The following is a 19,971-nucleotide window of genomic DNA, read 5'->3' as shown; positions in this document are numbered from 1 at the left end:
TTCATTTGTGATGGGGTAAGAGGAGGGCCCCCTTTACAGAGTCACAGAATAGGTGAGGTTGGAAAGCAGGTCTGGAGACTGATTGTCTAATCCAAGTCCCTGCTCAGAACAGCCCGGGAGGCTCTTGGCCTGTTTTGCTGCAAGGGCACTTTGCTGGCTCAGGTTCAGCTTGTCCACCAGCTCATTCTCTGCCCAGCTGGGTGCCCCAGCATGTCCCAGTGCTTGGGGCTGTTCCTCAGGGGCAGGACTTTGCATTTCCCTTTGAACTGCAAGAGGTTCTTGCAGCCCATTTCTCCAGCCTGTCCTGGTCCTGCGTGGCAGCGCAGCCCTCTGGCGTATCAGCCGGTCCTCCCAGTCTGGTCACCTGCAAACTTTGTCCCCTTTCCATCCAACTGGATTGCCATTCTTTTGCTGCTTGGAAGATGCAGTTTTTAGTCCCTTGCCAGCTCACGTTTCTAGTCTTCCCTTCCAAGGGGGAGGCCAGAAGCAGGTTCACGTTTACATGTACTTGCCCAGAATAACTTAAACTTTTCCCTCTTTTAATCTCTTCACAAGTCTCTCCCCCAGCCCTTCTATTCCTGTTCTGCTTGTGTTTCTGTGGGCTCTGTTCTTGGCACAACAGGCAGCCTGGAAATTTTTGTCAGTTAATTTCCTTTAATTCCATGGGCTGTTCCTTACTTGTCCTATATACTTTATTATCCTGAAGTCAGTCTTTTAAAAGTTTTTTATAAACACAGCAGTTGAGGCGGTAAGCAGTCTGGTGCTGAAGTTTCAGCAGTTGGTGTTTGGGTGGCCTTGAGCTGCCTCCTGAGGAGCAGGCAGGTGGCTGCTCGGCTCGGTGCCGCGGCAGAGCTGGCGTGGGGAGCTGCTGCTGGGCTGTGCAGGCGGCCTCTGCCTCTTCCCGGTGGAGACCGACTTCGGGCTGCAGCTTCTTGCAGGCTAGGCTTTAAGTGTGGTGATTGGCCTTGTGCAATGAAAAACAGTGACCTGAGAAACTTGAAACTTTAAAAACAGCCAAGATGATGTCCAGGTCTAGAAATAAGAATGAAGATGTATGATTGATTGCACTGTACCTTCACCTATTGTAGCTCTGGCTATTGCACACCTGTCTTGTGTCTCAGGTGTACGGGGGATGCTGTGAGAAATCTTGTAGTTAAAAATAAAAGTGCTGGTACATGCGTGTAGGTAATGTCAATCAGTTTTATGTAATTCTAGCCTCACTTTTAGGTATTTTATTTTGCATTGAAACAATTTCTATTATTTTTTAATATGCAATTCTAATTCACATTGCAAAAGGACAAAAAATTCGCATTTACTGTAGTCAGCTGGGTTTTTCTGTGCCTTAGTATGTATTACTGTGACATGGGACTAACCATGCTAGCTACTTGCAGCAAAACCAGTGTTTCAAAAAGGAAGGAAAAGGACGTGGGGATTTTTGGGTATGACTGGGAGAAGTTCAGCCTGTTGCAACCCTGATTTTTCATGAAGTGCTCCCAGCCTGTCTGCCATTCTCAGAAATCAACAGACTGCAAATCCTGGGCACGGTTTCAGTGTGTGGGACCCAGAGAGCTTTTCTTCGTCGTCTGGCCCAGCTGCTTTGCCAGCTCCCGGCCGTTCCTTGTAGGGGCAGAGGCCGCTGCTGCACAGAAGGTGATACAAGGCCAATTTATAATGCTTCTGATCAGTTGTCACTTCCTTGTGTCAGCAACATTTTCCCCAGTAAAACCAAGAACTTGTAGCATACTGTGATAACGTGTATCTCTTGAGGTTTGTTGTTGGTCAGATGTGGAAGCCTGCTTTTGGTAATGCACTGCCTGGCTTGTTTGTTTTAAAGAAGGTACTGGGGTATTAAATGTTGGGAAGGGTTAAGACAGCTGAAATGTGGGACTCTGCTCACTTTCTCTGGTGCCTTCTTGGCAGTGCCTGGGTTTGTGTCTCTGGCAGCTGCAGCTTGGTCTCCTCGTGGAGCACTGGCGTGTGACAGCAGTGTGGTGATAAGTAGCCACTGGTGTACGTTAGGCACGTTTTCTCTTGGTTCCAGAATTTTAGTAAGTATTTCATGCCTTGAGTTTCCTGCTGCAGTCTTACCGCAGGTGCCTGGGCTGGCTTTCCCTGGCACTCATGTGGCTGAAGAGGAGAAGAGAGGAGGCCCTTCTGAACTCTGCTGTGCAAAGCTGAGCTGCGACTCCTCGTAAAAGGAGGTCTCTCCCACCCGTTGCTGCTGGTTGTCCGGGTATCTCCCACCCCAGGCTACGTGCAGCAAGTGCGGTGGGTTCCCTGGCTGAGACGGGCGCTGGGCCAGCGAGGGGCTGCCTTGGCGAACGCAGCCATCGCCACGCAGCCGCCGCCCGGTGCTCGGTGTGGGCCCGGGCGCCTGCCCAGCAGCCGGTGTGAGTGCGTGCCGGCGCAGGCCGGGCTGCGGGCGCGGGTGCCGGGCGAGCTGGTCTCCCTGCTCCTCCCCACCCTGCCCTGGGGAGGCCCCGGCAGCCAGGGCGGCACGAAGGGTGAGACAGCAGGGCCGTGCTGGGAAACAAACCCTCTGCAGGCGGGCAGGGAGGAACCGGCGGCTCGGTGCTGCTGAAAATGTACTGCTCTTTTTCTCACACGCCCCTAACACAAACAGATGCTTTCTGTCTCTAAAATCCCTTCACGCCCTTCAGCTTCTCTCTCTCGCGCGAGAGCTGATCCTTGTCGTTCCCCACCGTGGGGTTGTCCCCGGCTGGAGGTCCTCCCGCGGAGGCGGCAGCCAGCAGCACAGTGGCCCTGCAGGGCTCCTGGCTGGTGAAGGGGAGTGAGAGCGGGGCCACAGGGAAATGCTGGACGGCTCCCAGCCAGAGAACGGCCGGCAGCTTCCATGCGAGCAGGGCCTGCGCTTCTGGAAGGGAGTTAGTGACCTCGGCCAAGTGTTTCCTGGTTTCTCTTTTAACAGGGAGATTGCAAAATCTTCTTTAAAAGGATGGACTAAAGTATGAAGCCCTATCAGAACAAGACCAAGCGTATGCGATGAGAAGACAAATGGATGTCTGCAGTCCCTGTAGAGCACAAACACTAAGCCATTTTTTAAAATATAAAACAAACTTTTTTAAACCTTCAATTGCACTGCTGTTTTCAGTTGTTCATAGCTAAGAATAATCGCTTCAATCTAAAATACTTGTTAAATGACATAGGTTTTTAAAAGTACCCCATATATTTCCCTAACTTTGAGACTAATCAGACACGTAGTTTGAGTTGCTAGTTCAGAGCTATGTGGTTTTTCCAGTGATCTGGACAAGTTTTAACATGATCGGAGTGAAGTATGAAGGAAGAGAAACCTTTATTCTGTATAATGTAATTAAGAGAATTCACGTATGCTTTCCTTTACTGAAAGAGGCAAAAAGGATAGAATACAAGTATTTCACATCAAATTCAGATGTTATATTTACTGAATCTTACTTGATATGACTTTAAGCCCTGTCAAGACATAAATTATTAAATCCGTGAACCTTCCTGCACTTTGAATAGTATGTTAGAAAGAATAACTAGGAGAAATATATCAATTTTTGCCATTAGGAAAAAGATAGCAAGTGACGTTTGCCATTGAATGAATAAAAGATTAGTTAAGTCTCACTATTTAAGACCTTTTCACATTTTTAATGGATCTGATACTCCGCTTATGGTTCCATGTCCTGTTTTCAGCAACTGCATCTTAATTCCCGCTTTATTTTCAGTTAAGGGTGGTTAAGAGCAAGAAGATTTAGAGAACAACTTATCAAATGCTTTTCAGACCATCAAAAATCACTTACCTGCCACCATTGTCGCCTTCCATTTGCCTCTTAGCTGCATCTCGAAAGTGCCTTAGACTCCTCCAGAGTGCATCTTGCAACTAAAATAGTCATGAGAGTATTTCTCGCAATAAGGTACTTAAATAAACCATATCTGGAAGTAAGCTTCTTTGCTTCCAATCGCTTTTTTTTGTGGTACCTGATCAGAGAGGCAAAATTCCCCTGGCCAGGAGCAACTGGAGCAACTGGCTCTCTCATTCCCGGGAATGACTCACATGCCAGGGTAGGCGAGCGCGCTCCCCGCTCACTTCCTGGCTCCAGAGCAGCTCGAGCGCCCAGGACGCAGACGGTGATTCACCTGAGAGGTGGGTTAGTGCCTGCTCAAGGCAGCTGCCGTCCTGCAGGGAGACGTTGCGAGCAGCCTGAAATCATGTTGTACTGCAACCTGTGCAGCCCTGCCTGTGCCTTTCAGTTAGTGCTGTTTTGTCTGCAGGGTGAATGTGAATTTAATGCGATGTGTGTGATGTGATGTGTGTAAACTGAAAACTCTTGTGCTGGGTAGATGCAAATATCTGCTAATGAAGATTATCATGTCAATTATTAATTTGACTATATTTAGACATCTTTAATGTACTTTGAGCAGATTCTCTCTTCTAAATAGCGTGTAGGATGAAAGCAAAATGTGAAGTCTGTAACTAAATATTCCAGCTAAAATGACTAGACTGTCTGTTCACTTCGTCCTTTTTGCTGTCATGGTGCTCTTTGAGATTCTGACTGCGGGCCTGCTGCCTCCTGCAGTCCTACTGCCACTGGTCCTGGGTGTACGCACGTTTAGAGGAAGATAGCCTAGTGCCTTAAGAACATTGAAGTAACCCCAGAAGTAGTTACATCAGGACAAAATTGTGCGTGTGACTGTGTGTCAGTAGAGGATGAGGTTGTTAACCCATTTCTTTAGCCTTCTTGAATAGAAAACAGTTATAAACGATACCCTCTCTCCATTAAATCGACAGGAATAAAAATAATCTTCCCACTATTAAAGCAGTGGCTGCCAAGTCATATTTACTGGACTTCTTTCTGTTCTGCCTGCATTTCTCCATATACTTTTTTTTTTTTTTTTTTCCTCAAAGCTCTGAGTAGTTGAATCCCCAGCGTTGCTCTTCTAATGCTGGAGGAGGTCTTCCGCACAGGTCCCTTTGACAGCTGCTTGGAGGCCTGGGAGGAGCTGGAGATGGAGCAGGAGCCAGACCTACCAGTTGCTGTCCCCGTGCTGGTGAACTGCTTCCTGACTGCGTGTCCAGGGGGAATCCTGTGATAACTTTCACGTTTCTGCTCTCTGCTCACTAGCAGGCAAACTGTAAAATTCCCTCTTGCCTCGGGACCTCTCCCTTCAATCAGATACAGTCCCTGATCTTAGGAGACTTCTGACATGGCTCATCTTTGAAGACCAGCTTTTGCAAGGCAAAACAGATAATGGAAATGAAGGCAGCAGGAACACGTGTTATGTTTATCATCTGTTTTTAGATTTATTACTAGAAGTTGCAAAACTGATCTCAGGAGATGGATGTTCTAACGTTAAGTGATAGTCGCTATTACAGGCACACGGCTTTTTCTGTAGTTAGGTAGAGGAGCCTTGCCTACATTTCTGCGTCTCTCAGACCTAGCACATGGCTAAGTAGAACAGTGTGTGCCTGCCACCATTTCACCTTCTTTCAACTCTGCCTTGTGTTCTGCAGCTTAGCAGCTCCGTGCCTGTTTTTTGTTTTGTTTTGTTTTGTTTTTCCTCTCTCAACTGCTTTTGGGTCTCTAGACCAATGGTGCCTTCTGTTTTCCTTTCGTATGTGGTTTGCCTCCTCACTGGCTTTCGGTCATTTTCCACTCTTCATGTTAGGTGTTCAGATCCAGGTCTTTCTCCTCAGTGGAGCTAGTGTGAAACAGGAGCATGTTCCTGACTGCTGGTCTGGTGTGCTGCTCCCTCCGGCTGAGAAGCTCTCCAGCAGAGAGGGCTGTGGCAGCCACCCCAGGACATGCTGGTAAGTGCTGTCGTCAGTGTCAGTGCAACTCAGGTACAGTACAGCTCGCCGCATGTCCACACAAACAACCTCATTTCTCAGTATTAGATCTCCCCTGAGGTTTCCTCTCCTGTCTCTGTAAACCACTGTCTTCATGCTCTGCTAAGTGGAGACCCTGTTGGGGGTATGCTGGGGAGCGTACAAGGCAGTTTGTGTTTCTTGACCTTTTTCCTGTGGCTGAGTGGTAAGTGGGAGGCTATGGAGCTCTGAGAGCACCTGCCTTGGTTTATCATGCTTTGGATGAGTGTTGTACAGCAAGCTCCCTGGTTGGCTTCCAGAACATTCTGGTTTACTTGAGGACAGGGTAATGTGCAAGTTTGGTGCTGATTTGGGGGCTGGCCTCGTCTCCTTCCTTTTGAGAATTTGGGGGATTTAATTTGACTAAGTTTATTTGTTTCTTAGCTCTCTTGGGGATTTCTCAGATCTCTTCCTCAGTACTAACTGATGATGCTGGAGTCAGCTCTGATTAGACTCAGATTTGCATCTTACCCTGGCACCACTTTTTCACCGCTGTGGTCTCCTCTCCCTTTATCAGAGTCCAAAGGACCTATAAAGTAGCCTTGTTGCAGCTTAGACCTATTAGTGCCTCTGAGTTTAAGCTCTAACAAGGTGATTTCTCAGTCTTTCCCTCAGGTATTACCAGTGGTGATTTTTAGTCTGTACCTTATGGGGCCTGGTTGTGCAAAGGATTGCAGCTGAGTAACGTCATGGTCTGTGGCTGCTGTTCCATGCACAGATTATCTTCAGGATATCTCAGGTCAGTTTCCACTTGGCACTGCAGGTAGTGCATCCTTTCAAAAAGCTGCTCGGAGAGCAGGCTAGCATGTAAGCGGGTTGCTGTTGGCAGGGTCCTGGAGGCAAGGCACATGAGTGAGGTTCATACTCACGGTCCTGGTCTGCCAAGCTGTGTCTGGACAATTCTCCAGAAGGGAGAGCTGGGTGAAGCTGAGTCCTCGTGCTGGCTTCTCACAGTCTAGGACTTCACCAGCTTGCTCAGCTGTTAGCTGGTCTCAGGCACAATCCTGTATCCTCATTTCCACACCTGGAAAATTGGCTAGGATTAGGCTCTTCAAAATTCCCATCTTTCAGAAACCTGGCTCTCAAGCTGTGTCTGGCCACTCACCCAGATGCTGATGCGGACACCTACCTGTTGCAGGCCACATAGTCCTTCAAGTTCTTGAAGAGAAATGCTCTCAGTGTGACGTTTCTGAAGAATGTGGCAGATGTTGCAGGAGAAATCTGCCTCTTGCTTCCATTGGGATTTTTTGCAATAGGTGGTTCTACGTTGGGATGTTTGGACAACCCAAAATTCCAGGATCTGAAGTCTCTGCTCCTCTGAGGACGTCTTAGTTTGGGCACTGAACAAAATGCCCGTGATGCGTTGGTCTTGCAGTGTGTGTGCAGCCTGCCTGGCAGCCTGCGCTGCAGCTGCAGGGAGCAATATGCTCCCGTTGGCGAGATTTGTGCTCTTCTTCAGGTGTCTGTAACAGAGGGGTCGTCTCTGGGATCTTAAACAGCTCTGTGGGATATGTCATGAGGGAGAAGGGAAGAGAGTAGAAGAGAAAATAAAAAAGTTTAAAACAGTTTCTCACAGAGATCTGATAGTTTAATAGGTGGTACCCTGTATTTTTATTTTTCAATATGATGCATTAACTTTCCTGTAAGATCTCTGTGTTTTGATATATCAGCGGAACTTAATGGATTAGAAAGCACTGTCATAGCATCCCGTAGCAGGCTTTTAACTCAGGTGTGTTTTTTGGCAGTCCTCAGACGGGAGCAGGTCTGGACTAGCCAGCACATAAAAAGGAAATGCTACAGAGCTTGTCGTAAAAGCAGCACCACAGAAATGTGAAGCTGTGGTGTGAAGAAATGCTGAAAGCTAACCTGTAACTTTGCTATTGTTCACATTATTCAAAGGCTGGATGTCCCTTTTTGTATTCTGGTGATTACAGAGCAACTCTCAGATTACCTAAGAGTCAGAACAACTTTATTACAGCAATTACTGTGTCGCTTTATTGTAAAACTCCTTTACTATCACATTTGGTGGTGCAAGCAATGGGTTTATTTTTAAAGCAGATTAGCCACCTGGATAATGCATGAAACTAGCTTTTTTTATTTGATAAATAAAAAGGGAGGAAGGGACCTAACTAAAGGATTCATTTTAATAAAGCTCATTTCTTCTTTCTTCATCCTCGAGCTCCTCATGTTCTGTTGATCGGAAGGTGCACGCCATGGCTGGCGGATCCTTTCTGTAGGTGTAAGGCAGTTCTAGAGCCCTCAGTCTTCACATGCACCCTGCTGGCCCTGTGTGATTGTGTGTAGTCGTATGGGTAACATCTTGGTTGCTTGGCTTGGCTTCCCAGTTCTTATTCATGATGCAAATTATTTTTTTTGCATTTCTAATTAACTGAGGTAGAGCTGTGAGAGTCTTCTCAGTGCTCAGAGTCATATGAGCATCGTTGGAGAGGGTTATACTGTGGTACTGGAGAGTCAGGGCACATACGAAGTGCAAAATTTGTCTTTAGGTGTTCAGGTGTTTATTGTCCCTCTGAGAAGAGGTGGTCTGATGCAAAACCTAAAAGGCTAAAAAGGTGGATATATTAGGGAAAGGTATAATATATTTTCTTAAAAGCAAGCAAAATAAGAAGTACAGTTGGCCTTTGTGGGCCCAAATAACATTGATTTCCTGCAAAACTTGACTGCCTGGTGCCCTGTAGTTCCCTTTTTGGTAACCCAACAACCTGTAGAAAAATTGACAATAAGCATCGATAGTTTTCACGTGAAGCCAGGAGCATGGGAGCCTGCAGTAAAGTTCATTTGTCTGAACAAGTTTTAGGCCTGCTGCCAGCTTTCTAGTTTGTAGGTTGTGTGTTGTTTGTAGTCTGGAGCACAAACAAGCCAAGCAAACGAAAACTTGGAAGTGGAAAGGAAAAGCCTCATTGCGGCCTCATGATGATGATGGACTGTAGTAAGGATGTTCAATGTCACCCGTGTTTGCTCTGTCCTGTACAATAGCTGGACCTAGAAGCACAGGTGTCCCGGTAGCTCCAGGGGCACGAGTGTCAGTACCAATCTTTCCAAATTATGTTGGGAGAAAAATCAGATTTTGAAAAATGGTGACTACCTCTGAATTTGCTGCTTGACTGTATGGAATCACACACACTCCTCAGTGGCACTGGGGAACTCCAGAGAGCCCAGCCACGCAGCTTCCTGTGCCGTGCTGCTGGTACGCGCTGCGGTGGTCCGGGCTGCTGGCTTCCTTGTCTGAGACAAGCCTCTTCCTGAAATCTCTCTCAGTTCGTGTAAGATTTAAAATATTGCTTTAGCCTTTTTTGAACCTGAAAAAAGAAGAGACCTAAACTTTGAGATATTCTAACTGTTACCATTCTTACTTCTGCCTGGAGGCAGGGGTCTAAAAACTGATGGAAAAGAAGTGCAAGATCCCAAATGTTAGAATTTAGGGGACTTTTCCTGAAAATGATATCCTTGCAGTCAGCTGGCATTTCTCTGTGGCAGATTTTGGTAAATCTGTCTCTCCTTTACCTGAGATGCTACTGCTGAGAAACAGATGATTAAGACTCCTCTGAAACCTTTGGCACACCCCATGTTTAAGGAGCACCTCATCCCATTTTGGGTTACACCCACCCCTACATACAGGCTCTTGGTGCTTAACTGCGTGTGCTGCCAGGCTGGGTTTGTGCACAGTGTGAAAGAGGCATGTTGTGATCCAGGCAGTAGAAATGAGAAGGTTTGTGCTAGGTTCTGCCCTAGTGTACCCAAAGCTCAGGAACGCAGATTTCCTTGGGAGGTTGCCTGCTTGAATATCGCAGCTAATGTAAAAGCTGTCTTCCCCCATTGCTGAGCTTCAGCCACAACATTAATTGCCGTGTGTGTCAGCAGGCTTAGTGGAACATTTTCAGACTCCTCTGTACATTTCTTCATGCAGTTGCTACAGTAGTATTTTAATAACTAAGAATTTAATATATTTGCTTTAACTAAAGTAGCCAAATTAATCCTGTTAAACACTGCATGTGTGTGGGAGAGAAGACTTAATTCCTGAGTAGCATTTAATCCTGAGAGGAAGACACTGTTTGAGAGAACACTGATTTATGGAGAAGTTCAGAACCAGTTGGAAGCTGACTGGGGTTTAGTTCAGTTTCCAGTTGTGAGAGGGTGTTATACTTATGGAAAGTATGTAACGCGCCTAGTAGAGAAGATACAGAGTTGAAATTGCCAAATAACACATCTACCTGTGTGGCAGAGGCTGGGGAAACCTAAAGGCAGATGTAATTAATACACAGTAGTCTAAACACAGCTCTGAAAAAATCAGGCTGTATGGAGCAAGCTACGTGACTGCATTGGGCTTTTGTAAATATTTAAAGTTATAGAAATAACAAACAAGTAGTAATCAAAGCATCTGGCACACGTGAGAAAGACACAAAGCTAGCAAGAGAGCTCGAGAAGTGAAGTTTGTTGGTAAGGTCCGAGACTGATTCTCAGCCAGGCGCTGGGGACTCTCCCATCTCTGTCCCACAGTGTCACCGAGCAGAAGGGCCACAGGAGGTGAGCGTCCAGGCACAGTGCAGTGGGGCAGGCGAGGTGAAGGCAGTTACAATAATCTGTACGCAGGATGGAAGAGAGCAAGTTGTGATGCTTTCCCTGAGGCCCCTTCTGCAGTGCCACATTGCCTGAGCAGCGCATGAAGAGGTTATCCCCGGGTTGTGGGTATGTCAGGGACAAGCAGAGATAGAAGGGGGTTGTTGGAGAAGCCAGAAAGCTTCTGGCTGAAGTCTAAGGTAGTTTTAACAGATTTCAAGTGTATTTTCTAGAATTGGAGTCAATAAATGGTTGGTGTCTCTTTCATGTCTTAAAACAGTGGAATAAATGTCAGGGCTTTGGGTTACAAGCAGTTTCTCTTCAGGCGTGGTAGATTTGGACTTCCCTGGTGGGATGGCTGCTGGAGAGGTGAGTAGCACCACGAGCCAGCTGGAGCTGGTTGTTTGAGTGGGGAGGCAGCGCTGCTTGCTGCCTTTTCTTCTCCGCTCATCAGCTCTGGGAAGGGAGAACACGCGACCGAGGGGAGGCTCCTGGGCACTGCCTGCTGGTGGGCAGTGAGGTAGGGTGCGTGCTGCACGGCTCAGGGCTGCTCTTTGCAGGGAGTTTTGGGTCCTCTGCCTACCAGCCATGGCATATGCTTGGGGGCTGAGGTATTGCAGAACCATGTCCTCCCCAAACATCTCCTCGGAGGTGGAGAGGAAGGATGAGGAAACAGGGTTAGGTGGCAGGAAAGTAATTATGTGTATGAGAGGCGGGGAGGGATGGGAATGGAGCGTGTCCTCCTTCCCTCTGTCAGGTACGGCTCCTCCTCCCCGCCCTACAGCCGGCCAGCTGAGCTGGCACCCAGGGGGGAAATTACAGACATACAAAATCAAGAGCTCTGTGTTTTATTCCCAAATAAAGCTAAATTGTCTTTAGAAGCATCTATCAATAAGATGTTTAAGTGTTAATAAGAAAGGGTTTTTGTTTTTGTTGTTGTTTGTTTAAAGCAGATAGAATTAGTCGGTATCTTGTTCTTAAGCGAAGGCATTCTAGTTCTTGTTAACTTCGCAGAGCCACAATAGCAATGCAAGACTACAAGCTGATCACTGTTAGTTTTATGCATTACCAATGCAGTTTTATTTATTTATTTATTTATTTTTATTTTATTCAGACTGGTGTGGTTACAGCTGTGAAGTCGCATTAGTGTCTGACTGAGGTGATACAGATCTCTGTGGTGCGAGTGCAGCAGAACCGTGGCTGGGCAGGCACAACCAAGACACACTTGGGCTTCCCCAGCTTTGATTAGTGACGGTGATCCCAATGAGAGGGCAGAGCTTGGGGGAAGATCAGTGTTAGATCTGGGGTGGCAATGTGAGTGACAGCTTTTTGCCTATCAAAGCTAAGCGGTGAGCATAAATATGGAAATCCAGTGTCTCGCTTTTATTTAGTAGTAGTATTACAGTACCACCGCCCTTTAATTTTCTACAGCAGAAGTAAAACATTGTTTTTTTAACTTCTCCACAATATACAAATACCCACAAATGAATATGAGCTACAGAATCAAGGTTCAGTTGCCGACGTTCGTGTGTCCAGTTCGGATTTGGCATTTGTATGAACTGTTTTCTGAAATGTGCCTACTCTCCTGCATAATATCTTCTCTACAAATGGTTTGCACAAGAACATGTATATCAAAGGGTCCATGCAGATGTTTGTGGCAGCCAGCCAAAGAGTGCTTTCTTTAGCGACAAAGAGCTGGTTCTGCAGATGGCATTCCATTCGGGTTGTCGTTTGACTCAGGGTGTAGGGAACCCTGCTGAAATGAAAGGGGGCAAAGCATAAGAAGAACACAGTAAAAATGATGAATACTTTCCCCTTGACCTTTTTTTCCCTTTTGTTTTCTTTCTTCTGTGTTTTCTTGTAAGACTCATATACCTTTTTGGCAATAATTACATAAAACAGAAACATAAGAATGAGAACAGTCCAGAAGATGAGCTGACAGATGTAATTGACGGCTTCATGCCATTTGAGCCCAAAGTAGCTCTTCAGCGAGGCACACTTCTTTACGGATTGCGGTGTTGCTTTCTTGTTTGATAAGATCATGTTTGGTAGAGAGAGAACAAGGAAGAAGAACCAGACCAGGCCTGCGAGGATCTTTGCTGAGGTCACATGCTGCACCCAGAACTTCCCAAAGGGTCTCACAATCTTGAGAAACCTGTCAAAAGCAATGAGACCAAGGAGCACTATGCTAATATACATGGTGTCATAAAATATTACGGCTGAAAAGCGACAGACAAAGGCTTTGAGTTGCCATGGTCCCAGGCCAGAGTCAGTCAGGATTTTCAGAGGAAGCATCAGTGTCATTATAAAATCAGATACTAAGGTGTTTTTCAGGTAGACAATGAAAGTTGATGTGCTTGGAATATAGAAGAAAGCCCAAAGAGCCAGGCTGTTCAGTACAAGTCCCAGGAGGAAGACGAGTGTGTAGAGTACCGGGAAGACCAGGTGGGTAACTCTGGTGTCTCGGTGGCACGGGGTGGAGAAGGGTGCTCCGCTGGAGTTACTGATGGTACTCTCGTTCGCAAAGTCTTCCATTTTTCAGAATAGACTTGAGTGAAAAGGAGAGAGAAAACATACAGCGTAACAGTTTGTATTCAAGATGACATGTTCCTGGCAGTGATTAGCAGGTTTATACAATTTACACAAAAACTCTGGAACATGCATTAAACAGACTGGCTGATACTAAATCTAAACCTTGTCAAAGTTTACGTGGTTTACACACTAATGTCTAATGAAAAGTTGAAATGTTATATATTCATTATAGAGGCCTAAGATAACATAATAGCGAGGTATAACAGCACAACGCCTAGAGAACCATTTGTCTTTATGTGGGCACGTATTTTAACATTGAATACAAATTTTAGAGTTGTGGCTGAAAACCAAGGTGCCTTTGGGAAGGTGAATTCTGGTATTTTGTACCAAGCATGTACCATTTTTCCTTTCTCAGCACATATTTAAATAATGTTTTTGAGAATAAGATGCACACCGCTGGTTATCAGCCTCCTATCTCTGAAAGCCAGATGCCCAAGTGCCCCGTCATACCACATGAACGCTCCAATAGTGCAAGTACCTGAGCAAACTTGGCAGCAGCTGGTTTGAAGAGGGGTCTTTGGCTATCTCCACTTCATCTGCTGTTCCTCTGCTGACAGAAGCCTCAAGCAAAGTATTAAGAATGGGGAAATGTGTAGAATGAAGAAACTTTTTCTGCTGGTGGTGATGTGTTGTTTCCTTCCTCATTTCCACTTACCATCCAAGTTAGTTAATCACGTTTGCTGTTGCCTCTCTTTTCCTTTTGGTCTCTGTCAAAAAGTATATTACCTTCTTCTCTACTGACAAAGAAAAAAAATGACCCTATCTGTGAAGGTGGGCACATTGTCTGGATTTTTGTTTGTGTGGATCAACTACACTGTGCCATTACTATTTGGGTCCTTTAGAGATGTGAGAAGAATGAACAAAGAACGTTTCCTGACAGTTTCTCAGGATAATCTTCAAATGTAGCTTATGTGTGTGAATTCCCATGATTTGGACAGTGCTATTTGGCATTAAATCCATCACCAGAAAGTCTGCTCAAAGCAGACTTTGCTAAAGTGGGATGAAGCATTGAGGTTACTTGGCTACAAAATCATGTACACTGACATTTTCAGAAATGGTACCCTCCCTCTGTAGCTTGAGTAATTGGCTAGATAGACCACCGAAGGCAAGAAAAAATGCATTCAGTCTTTGTATTTTATGGTTTACACTGAAATGAACAGTTAAGCTTTGAAATCTGTTGGACAATAATTAATATTTGAATTCCTGGTGAAGATTCAGTGAAGAGAAGAAGGAAAAAAAAAATCTTAAAATGTGAGGTGTATTTTCTCTGTGGAACTGTTAATCCCACACAGGAACCTGAGCGTTACTTCTGATCTTCAGCATGGCATTTCTGGTTCATTTCGATGCCAGTGTGGCTGGGTGACATGGCATGCCAAATATAGAGACTTTCTCTTTCTGGCAAAAGCTGCCTCTGCTTCATGATATCTTTTTATTTTTTATGTGTTTATTATGTATTTGTTATGCATTTTGTTGGAATGCAATGCATTTCTCTTTAAACAGAATGTTTTGTTTGAGTAATGTGATTTATCTTGCTTTTGTGTCAGCTGTTTCTGGCTTCCTGCTTGGTGTGGTGTGGGAACGGCCTCATGTTGAAGCCGTCCTTCTGTGAGCAGATGTGGATTGCTTTTTGAGGTTCTCAGTGTGTGGCTGTACCGATAATGTCCGTGTATTGGCATGTACATTTTAACATACGTGCACACGCTGATGTTGATGTTAAAAGTCTGGCAGAGAGCACAGTGCCTTGAGGAGTCACCCTTTCCAACATCATCAGCTTGACATGCCCCTAGCTGCCTGACCTGACTTCTGCACATGCCTCAAAGACAATATAAAGCTGAGATGGACTGTTGCAATATCCTATTACCAACTGCCAAGTCAGCTTCTTCCACGTTTTCTTCTCTTACACCTTGACAATGCCGCCAGCTTCACAGGCAGGTACTAAGTGCCTGCGTGCGGCATCAGTGACATCTGTGTGGTATGCAGGGAGCTGCAGTGTCTGTTGTTTGAGCACACCATCTGACCAGGAGGAGCAGCTGGCAGATAATTAAATAATAAATCTCTGTGTGTGTGCAAAGAATGTGGAGAATGGGTGTTAGGTGGAAAAGGGGCATCCCGCAAGTCCCTTCCAGGCACCAGCTGGGAGCTGGGCAGTCTCCTGGGCCCAGGTGGTTGCCAAAAATGCACTCAGAAGTGACTGGCAATGCTGCTGGTTTCAGGGAAATAATGGTGCTTCTGCAGCGTGACCTAGCACTGATTGTAATCAGCATAAGCCGTACACAAAAAGTTTGTGAAATCCTTGATTTTGGCAGGCAGGTTATAAGAGATGCATCGGCTCCAAGGCTGAGTGCTGAAGTAATTGAACTGTGTTCTGATGTTTTAGGAAGTTGGATATCAATCCTGAAAGCTCCCTGTGCCCCGCCAGGGACCAGATGACTACTGCAGAGGTGTAGGCAGGACATCAGCTCGGGGCAGGTTTGAGCTCTTGTTTGCTGCTGGAACGTCTTTTCTGGCTGGGAGCTGTTTTGCAGCTACACTAAATGAAACATAGTTTATTACATTTGTCTTGCGTATTTTTCATGTGTAATTACAATGATAATTGTTCCTGAGAATACCTTCCTCCTTTTTCCCACTTTTCCAAATGAAAAGGCATAAATGGTTACAATTCTTGTATAGTGCAAACAGGCTGCCCTTAATAATTAGTAAAAATTTTACCATTAGTTTTTCTTTCACTAAGATCTAAGTATTCTGTAGATTGAATCTTTGTGCATTTTCCAGTGCATTATACACTCTATAAAAGTGTACATTTTTTATTTGTCATATAATAAGGTGAAGGATTTGAAGATTGAACACACATCAAGGTAAGCCTGGTGATAAAATAATTTCCTCTGACATAAAGTAATTATTGGTCAATGGATTAAGAACTGCAAGCATGTAATGAGATAAGCAAAATGTTATTGTTCCCAAAAATCTACACAGGTAGTTTACCTACATATGTCATATATTTCTGTTTATCTTATGGTTGCATGCAAGGTAAGAACTTCGTGTATTTAAAAACTATGTTTGTTGTGGACTTTGTTTACATCTGTTGGCTCTTGTGTTGTCATGGACTTTACTCTGGCCAAAATTAAGCTATTTCTGTAAAATCTCTGCATGTCATCTTCTGTTCTGTAGCATTTCATGACTCTGTTTTATTTTTTTCTTCCAGGACAAGCTCCAACTATAAATTCTAACTTTTTCCTTAGAAATTCTGACAAGCACGGAGTCTGTGATCAGACGGTGCTCTTGTTTTATTCAAGCTTTCTAATTTTGCCATTTCTTCAACCAGTGATGTTGGTTCCAGTGTGTTTGTGCTTCATCTGTAGGGCAATTTGTAAAGGTGTTGGCAAAATTCTAGATAACCTTCAGCAGGATTTTACTGCTTTCCCTTGTCTCCCAAATAAGCGTAGGTGGCCAAGTAGGGACATGGTTAGTGTCCCTACATGGTGCTAGAGTGGTGTCTCGTCTGTGTCGTCTGCTTCATTCTGCACTGCCATCTGTGCTCGGAGTTCTGGCGATTCCGTGTGTTTGCGTAGCGTGTCTAGCAAGGATTTTCTAAATGATTTGCAAAGGAAAAAGTAAATGAATGGATCTAGGCAAGCATTTAGTGATGTCAGCCACAGTGTGGTCTCTTTTAAGTAAAACAAAGTGTTCTGAGCAGAACATTCAAAAACGTCTCTTGTTTGGCTCAAAGTGTAGGGAATTCTAGTGAAGTGGAATGGCACAAAACAAATAAAAAACACTGCAATTATGATAAAAACCTTCAGATTTACATTTTTTTTAGATGCTTTTCCTGTGCATCTTGTCCTTTTGTAGGATTTGTACAGTTCCTTACTTATGAGCATGTAGCATACAACTATGACTGCTAAATTAACCCAGAAGATAAATTGGCAAATATAGTTTACGATTTCATGCCAGACTAAGCCAAAGTCAGATTTCAGGAGAGCACACTTCTTTACATTCATAGATGTTTTTTCCTTGTTTGTTAGAATCATGTTGGGTAATGAAAGAGTAAACATTGATATCCAGATTGCTGTGGACAGGATCTTGGCACCAAAAAGGCTTTTTGTGGTTGATGTTCTGAATGGTGAAGTGGCTTTTTGATAGCGATCAATGGTTATTAGCCCAAGAAACATAATGCTGATGTACATGGTGAAGTAAAATATGACCTGGGTGACCTGGCACACAAATCCTCTCAGCACCCACGGTACCAACTTTGCATCGCTAAGGATTTTAAATGGAAAAGTCAAGATCATGAGGAGGTCAGAAATGACAGTGTTCTTGAGGAAGATGATGAAATTGGATTTACTGGATATTTTAAAGAAGATCCATGTTGCCAGGCCATTCATAGTGAGACCCACCAGGAAGAGAAGTGTGTAAAGCAAAGGAAAGATGACCTGACTGATTTTGTTATCGCTGCTGCAGTTGTTGCCGTTGCCAGCGTAGCTGAAGTTGTTTGTGGCTTTCACTTGCATTTTGTCTTTCCCACCTTCCTTGTGAAAACAAACAAAAGAAAAAATAAACCAAGTGGGTCTTATATCTATTGTGAGACTTCAGCATTTTTAGTCTATTTTTAATTTTTGCATTGGGTACAGTTCCAGTGGGGCTTTGACTGCTGCCAGGTGGGTTTTTATCTGACCAAGGATGTTGGGTTTGTCCAGGGGGAGAGCTGGCCAGGGGGTGCAGGCAGGGGCTGGGCGGGTGGGACCCCCAGGAGGGCCCCCCCAGGCTGAGCTCCACCTGGCTGGGCCGGGCGGTGGGGCCGTGAACGGGGAGGGTGGCCTGCAGCAGCTCAGTGCAGCAGCAGCGAGGCCGTCGTGTGGGCCGGCAGGGCTGCCGATTCACTGTCTGATACGCGGCTGTACAAACTACCTCCTTTTCTCACAAGGAAGAAGGAGAAACATCCTTTTCCACATCCTTCATAGTGTGGAAGAGAGATGGCAGCTAAATTCCTTTTGACTGCAGATTTAACAGTGCCAGGCTGAAGTAAAAAGTAATCAAATTTCCCTTTTTTAATTTTTTTCTGCTTGGCTGGCTGTCTTTGTTTCCCAGAGGCACTACTCCAGCCTGCTGTTGGTTACCCTTGAGGCTGCTCTCTCCCTTTCCCCCCATGCCCTTTGCCAGACAGTGGGAGCAGCCACTTGCAGGCTGCCACCGTGCTCCCAACACTGGGCTGGCTCCAGGGGGTGTACGTGGCCCCCCGAGTCCCTGTGTGCTTCTCCCAGGGGGACAGAGGTGAGACATGAGTGGCTGCTCTTTGGTTGTGCATGCCAGCAGTTAGATAGCTAGCAGCATCTTACTGCAGGGGTTACACATTTGCCAGCACGGTCTGTAAAAGGCATTTGTATTCTAAGTATTAATGTATAACTTCACTACTAGTTTATCCTGTCAGTTTTCTAAATCAGTTACTTTATCGAGTGTCATGTTGCAAATAGATCTCAAACTTTGCTGACTTGAACCACAGTGCCAAAGCAGCGTGGGAGTGCTGGTGGCTCACGGCCCCCGGCAGTGCTGCTGGTGCTGTCCCGCAGAGCGCATCGCCCGGCCACTTACCGCAAACGCCCGCCCGTGCGCATCCCCCTAACTCGTAGCAGGGACTCAGTGGAAAACTTGCTCCTAACCTGAAAGCCTTGGTCCGATAGGGTTTGATCCAAACTGGGTGCCAGAAGGAGCCAGGCAGGGGTGTTGAATTGGTCAGTTTGGTATTACCAAAGGAGCGGCTTTCGGGTGAGTAACGATGCAATTGTAAAAATTGCTATCGTTCAGAACGATCTCTGTCTTTGTAAAATAAGGTGCCTGGAGGAGCTGAAGCTTTGTCAGCCAGTGCCTGAGCATCCCCAGCATTTTTCTCACAGACCTGCAAAGTTTTATTTCTGTCTGTTGGACTTAGAGAGGAATTTCTAAATCTGCTTTGCTGTGAAGCACATGACAGATTTCACTGCCGAGTGTCATCCTAACAAAATAAGTATTCACTAAACATGCAATATCAGGAAAAAAAAAAACAAAACCAACAAATAAACCATAAAACAGAGGAGATTACCGTAGTGGGCTGTTGAGAAGTGATGAAATCTCGTGTGTTTCCTGTGTTGGGAAGCTTACGTTGCTGGCAGAGGGTCGCCTGCGGTTCCTCTCGCTCCACGCTGTGGCAGCAGGCAGGAGTGTTCATGTGCAAGTCCCTGGGAGCCTGGAGAAGCTGGAGGAACAGCTTCACATCCCAGATCTGCCACTTAGACCTTCCTCTGGCTTGAACTGGTTTCTCAGCCAGAGAGACAGCTGCAAATTCCAGGTGATGCTGTCAGTGCTTCTCCTTTTGTTTCCTCTAGAACTGAGAGCGAAATAGAATTTTATAGATAATTTGAGGTTTACTTCCTGCTTTTGACAGAGACACTATTTTTAAAAGAGGTCATGTATTTTGTAAGACTGCAACGTTGTGAGCGTAGAGTGCACTTCCGCCTGCTATCTTTTGCCTTGTGATTTGTGTGGTGCGTGCTGTTTAGTATGACTTTTGTACACAGCCTTATCTGTTTGAAAACTTTAAGTAATCTCATTTTTAAAGAGAAACAGTCATTGGAGAAGGTAATTATATTACTGCACGAAATATTTACACCTTATATGACTTGCAAATCAGTTCTCCAAGTTTTTAAGTTATTGTGCATCAACATTATGGAATATATTTTAGTAGAAGACTAAATATAATCATTTAGAATTTAAGTAAACTATACGTATGTCTATTTCTTTTGGATGTACAGAACACAATTTTGTTGGGGTGCATCTTCTTTTTAATGGATTTGTATGTAGCAAGAGAAGTGATGCAGTTTCTAGACATCTTTTATTTACTGACTTACTACTGAATATCAATCCACGGGGCAGCTAAGGGTGATTACCCTTATGCATCTTCTGACTCTGTCTTTACAGATATT

The 19,971-nt window shown here is 45.1% G+C and overlaps 3 protein-coding genes across 11 annotated transcripts in view; 1 reads left to right on the top strand and 2 right to left on the bottom strand.

Moving 5' to 3' along the window:
• The window catches only part of MED12L (mediator complex subunit 12L), a 155,191-nt gene that overhangs the window by 68,710 nt on the left and 66,510 nt on the right, over positions 1-19,971 (top strand). The window lies entirely within an intron of this gene.
• P2RY13 (purinergic receptor P2Y13) lies at positions 11,546-15,434 on the bottom strand. Its single transcript, XM_032193012.1, has 2 exons — positions 13,497-15,434; positions 11,546-12,974 (listed from the first exon to the last, which is right to left on the bottom strand). The coding sequence occupies exon 2, from the start codon at positions 12,959-12,961 to the stop codon at positions 11,930-11,932; it is 1,032 nt and encodes a 343-aa protein (XP_032048903.1). The 5' UTR covers positions 12,962-12,974; positions 13,497-15,434; the 3' UTR covers positions 11,546-11,929.
• P2RY12 (purinergic receptor P2Y12) lies at positions 15,501-19,369 on the bottom strand. 2 transcript variants are annotated; one of them, XM_032193009.1, is made up of 2 exons: positions 19,092-19,369; positions 15,501-17,544 (listed from the first exon to the last, which is right to left on the bottom strand). In XM_032193009.1, exons 1-2 carry the CDS (start codon positions 19,215-19,217, stop codon positions 16,501-16,503), a joined length of 1,170 nt encoding a protein of 389 aa, XP_032048900.1. In that variant the 5' UTR covers positions 19,218-19,369; the 3' UTR covers positions 15,501-16,500. The 2 variants fall into 2 exon arrangements, with proteins under 2 accessions (XP_032048900.1, XP_032048901.1); XM_032193010.1 differs by having other exon boundaries at positions 15,501-17,540; positions 19,092-19,145.

The sequence above is a fragment of the Aythya fuligula genome, chromosome 9 (genome assembly GCF_009819795.1).
Source record: "Aythya fuligula isolate bAytFul2 chromosome 9, bAytFul2.pri, whole genome shotgun sequence".
NCBI lineage: Eukaryota > Metazoa > Chordata > Aves > Anseriformes > Anatidae > Aythya > Aythya fuligula.
Note: the sequence above shows the minus strand (reverse complement) of the source record. Positions and strands in the feature narration are given on the sequence as shown.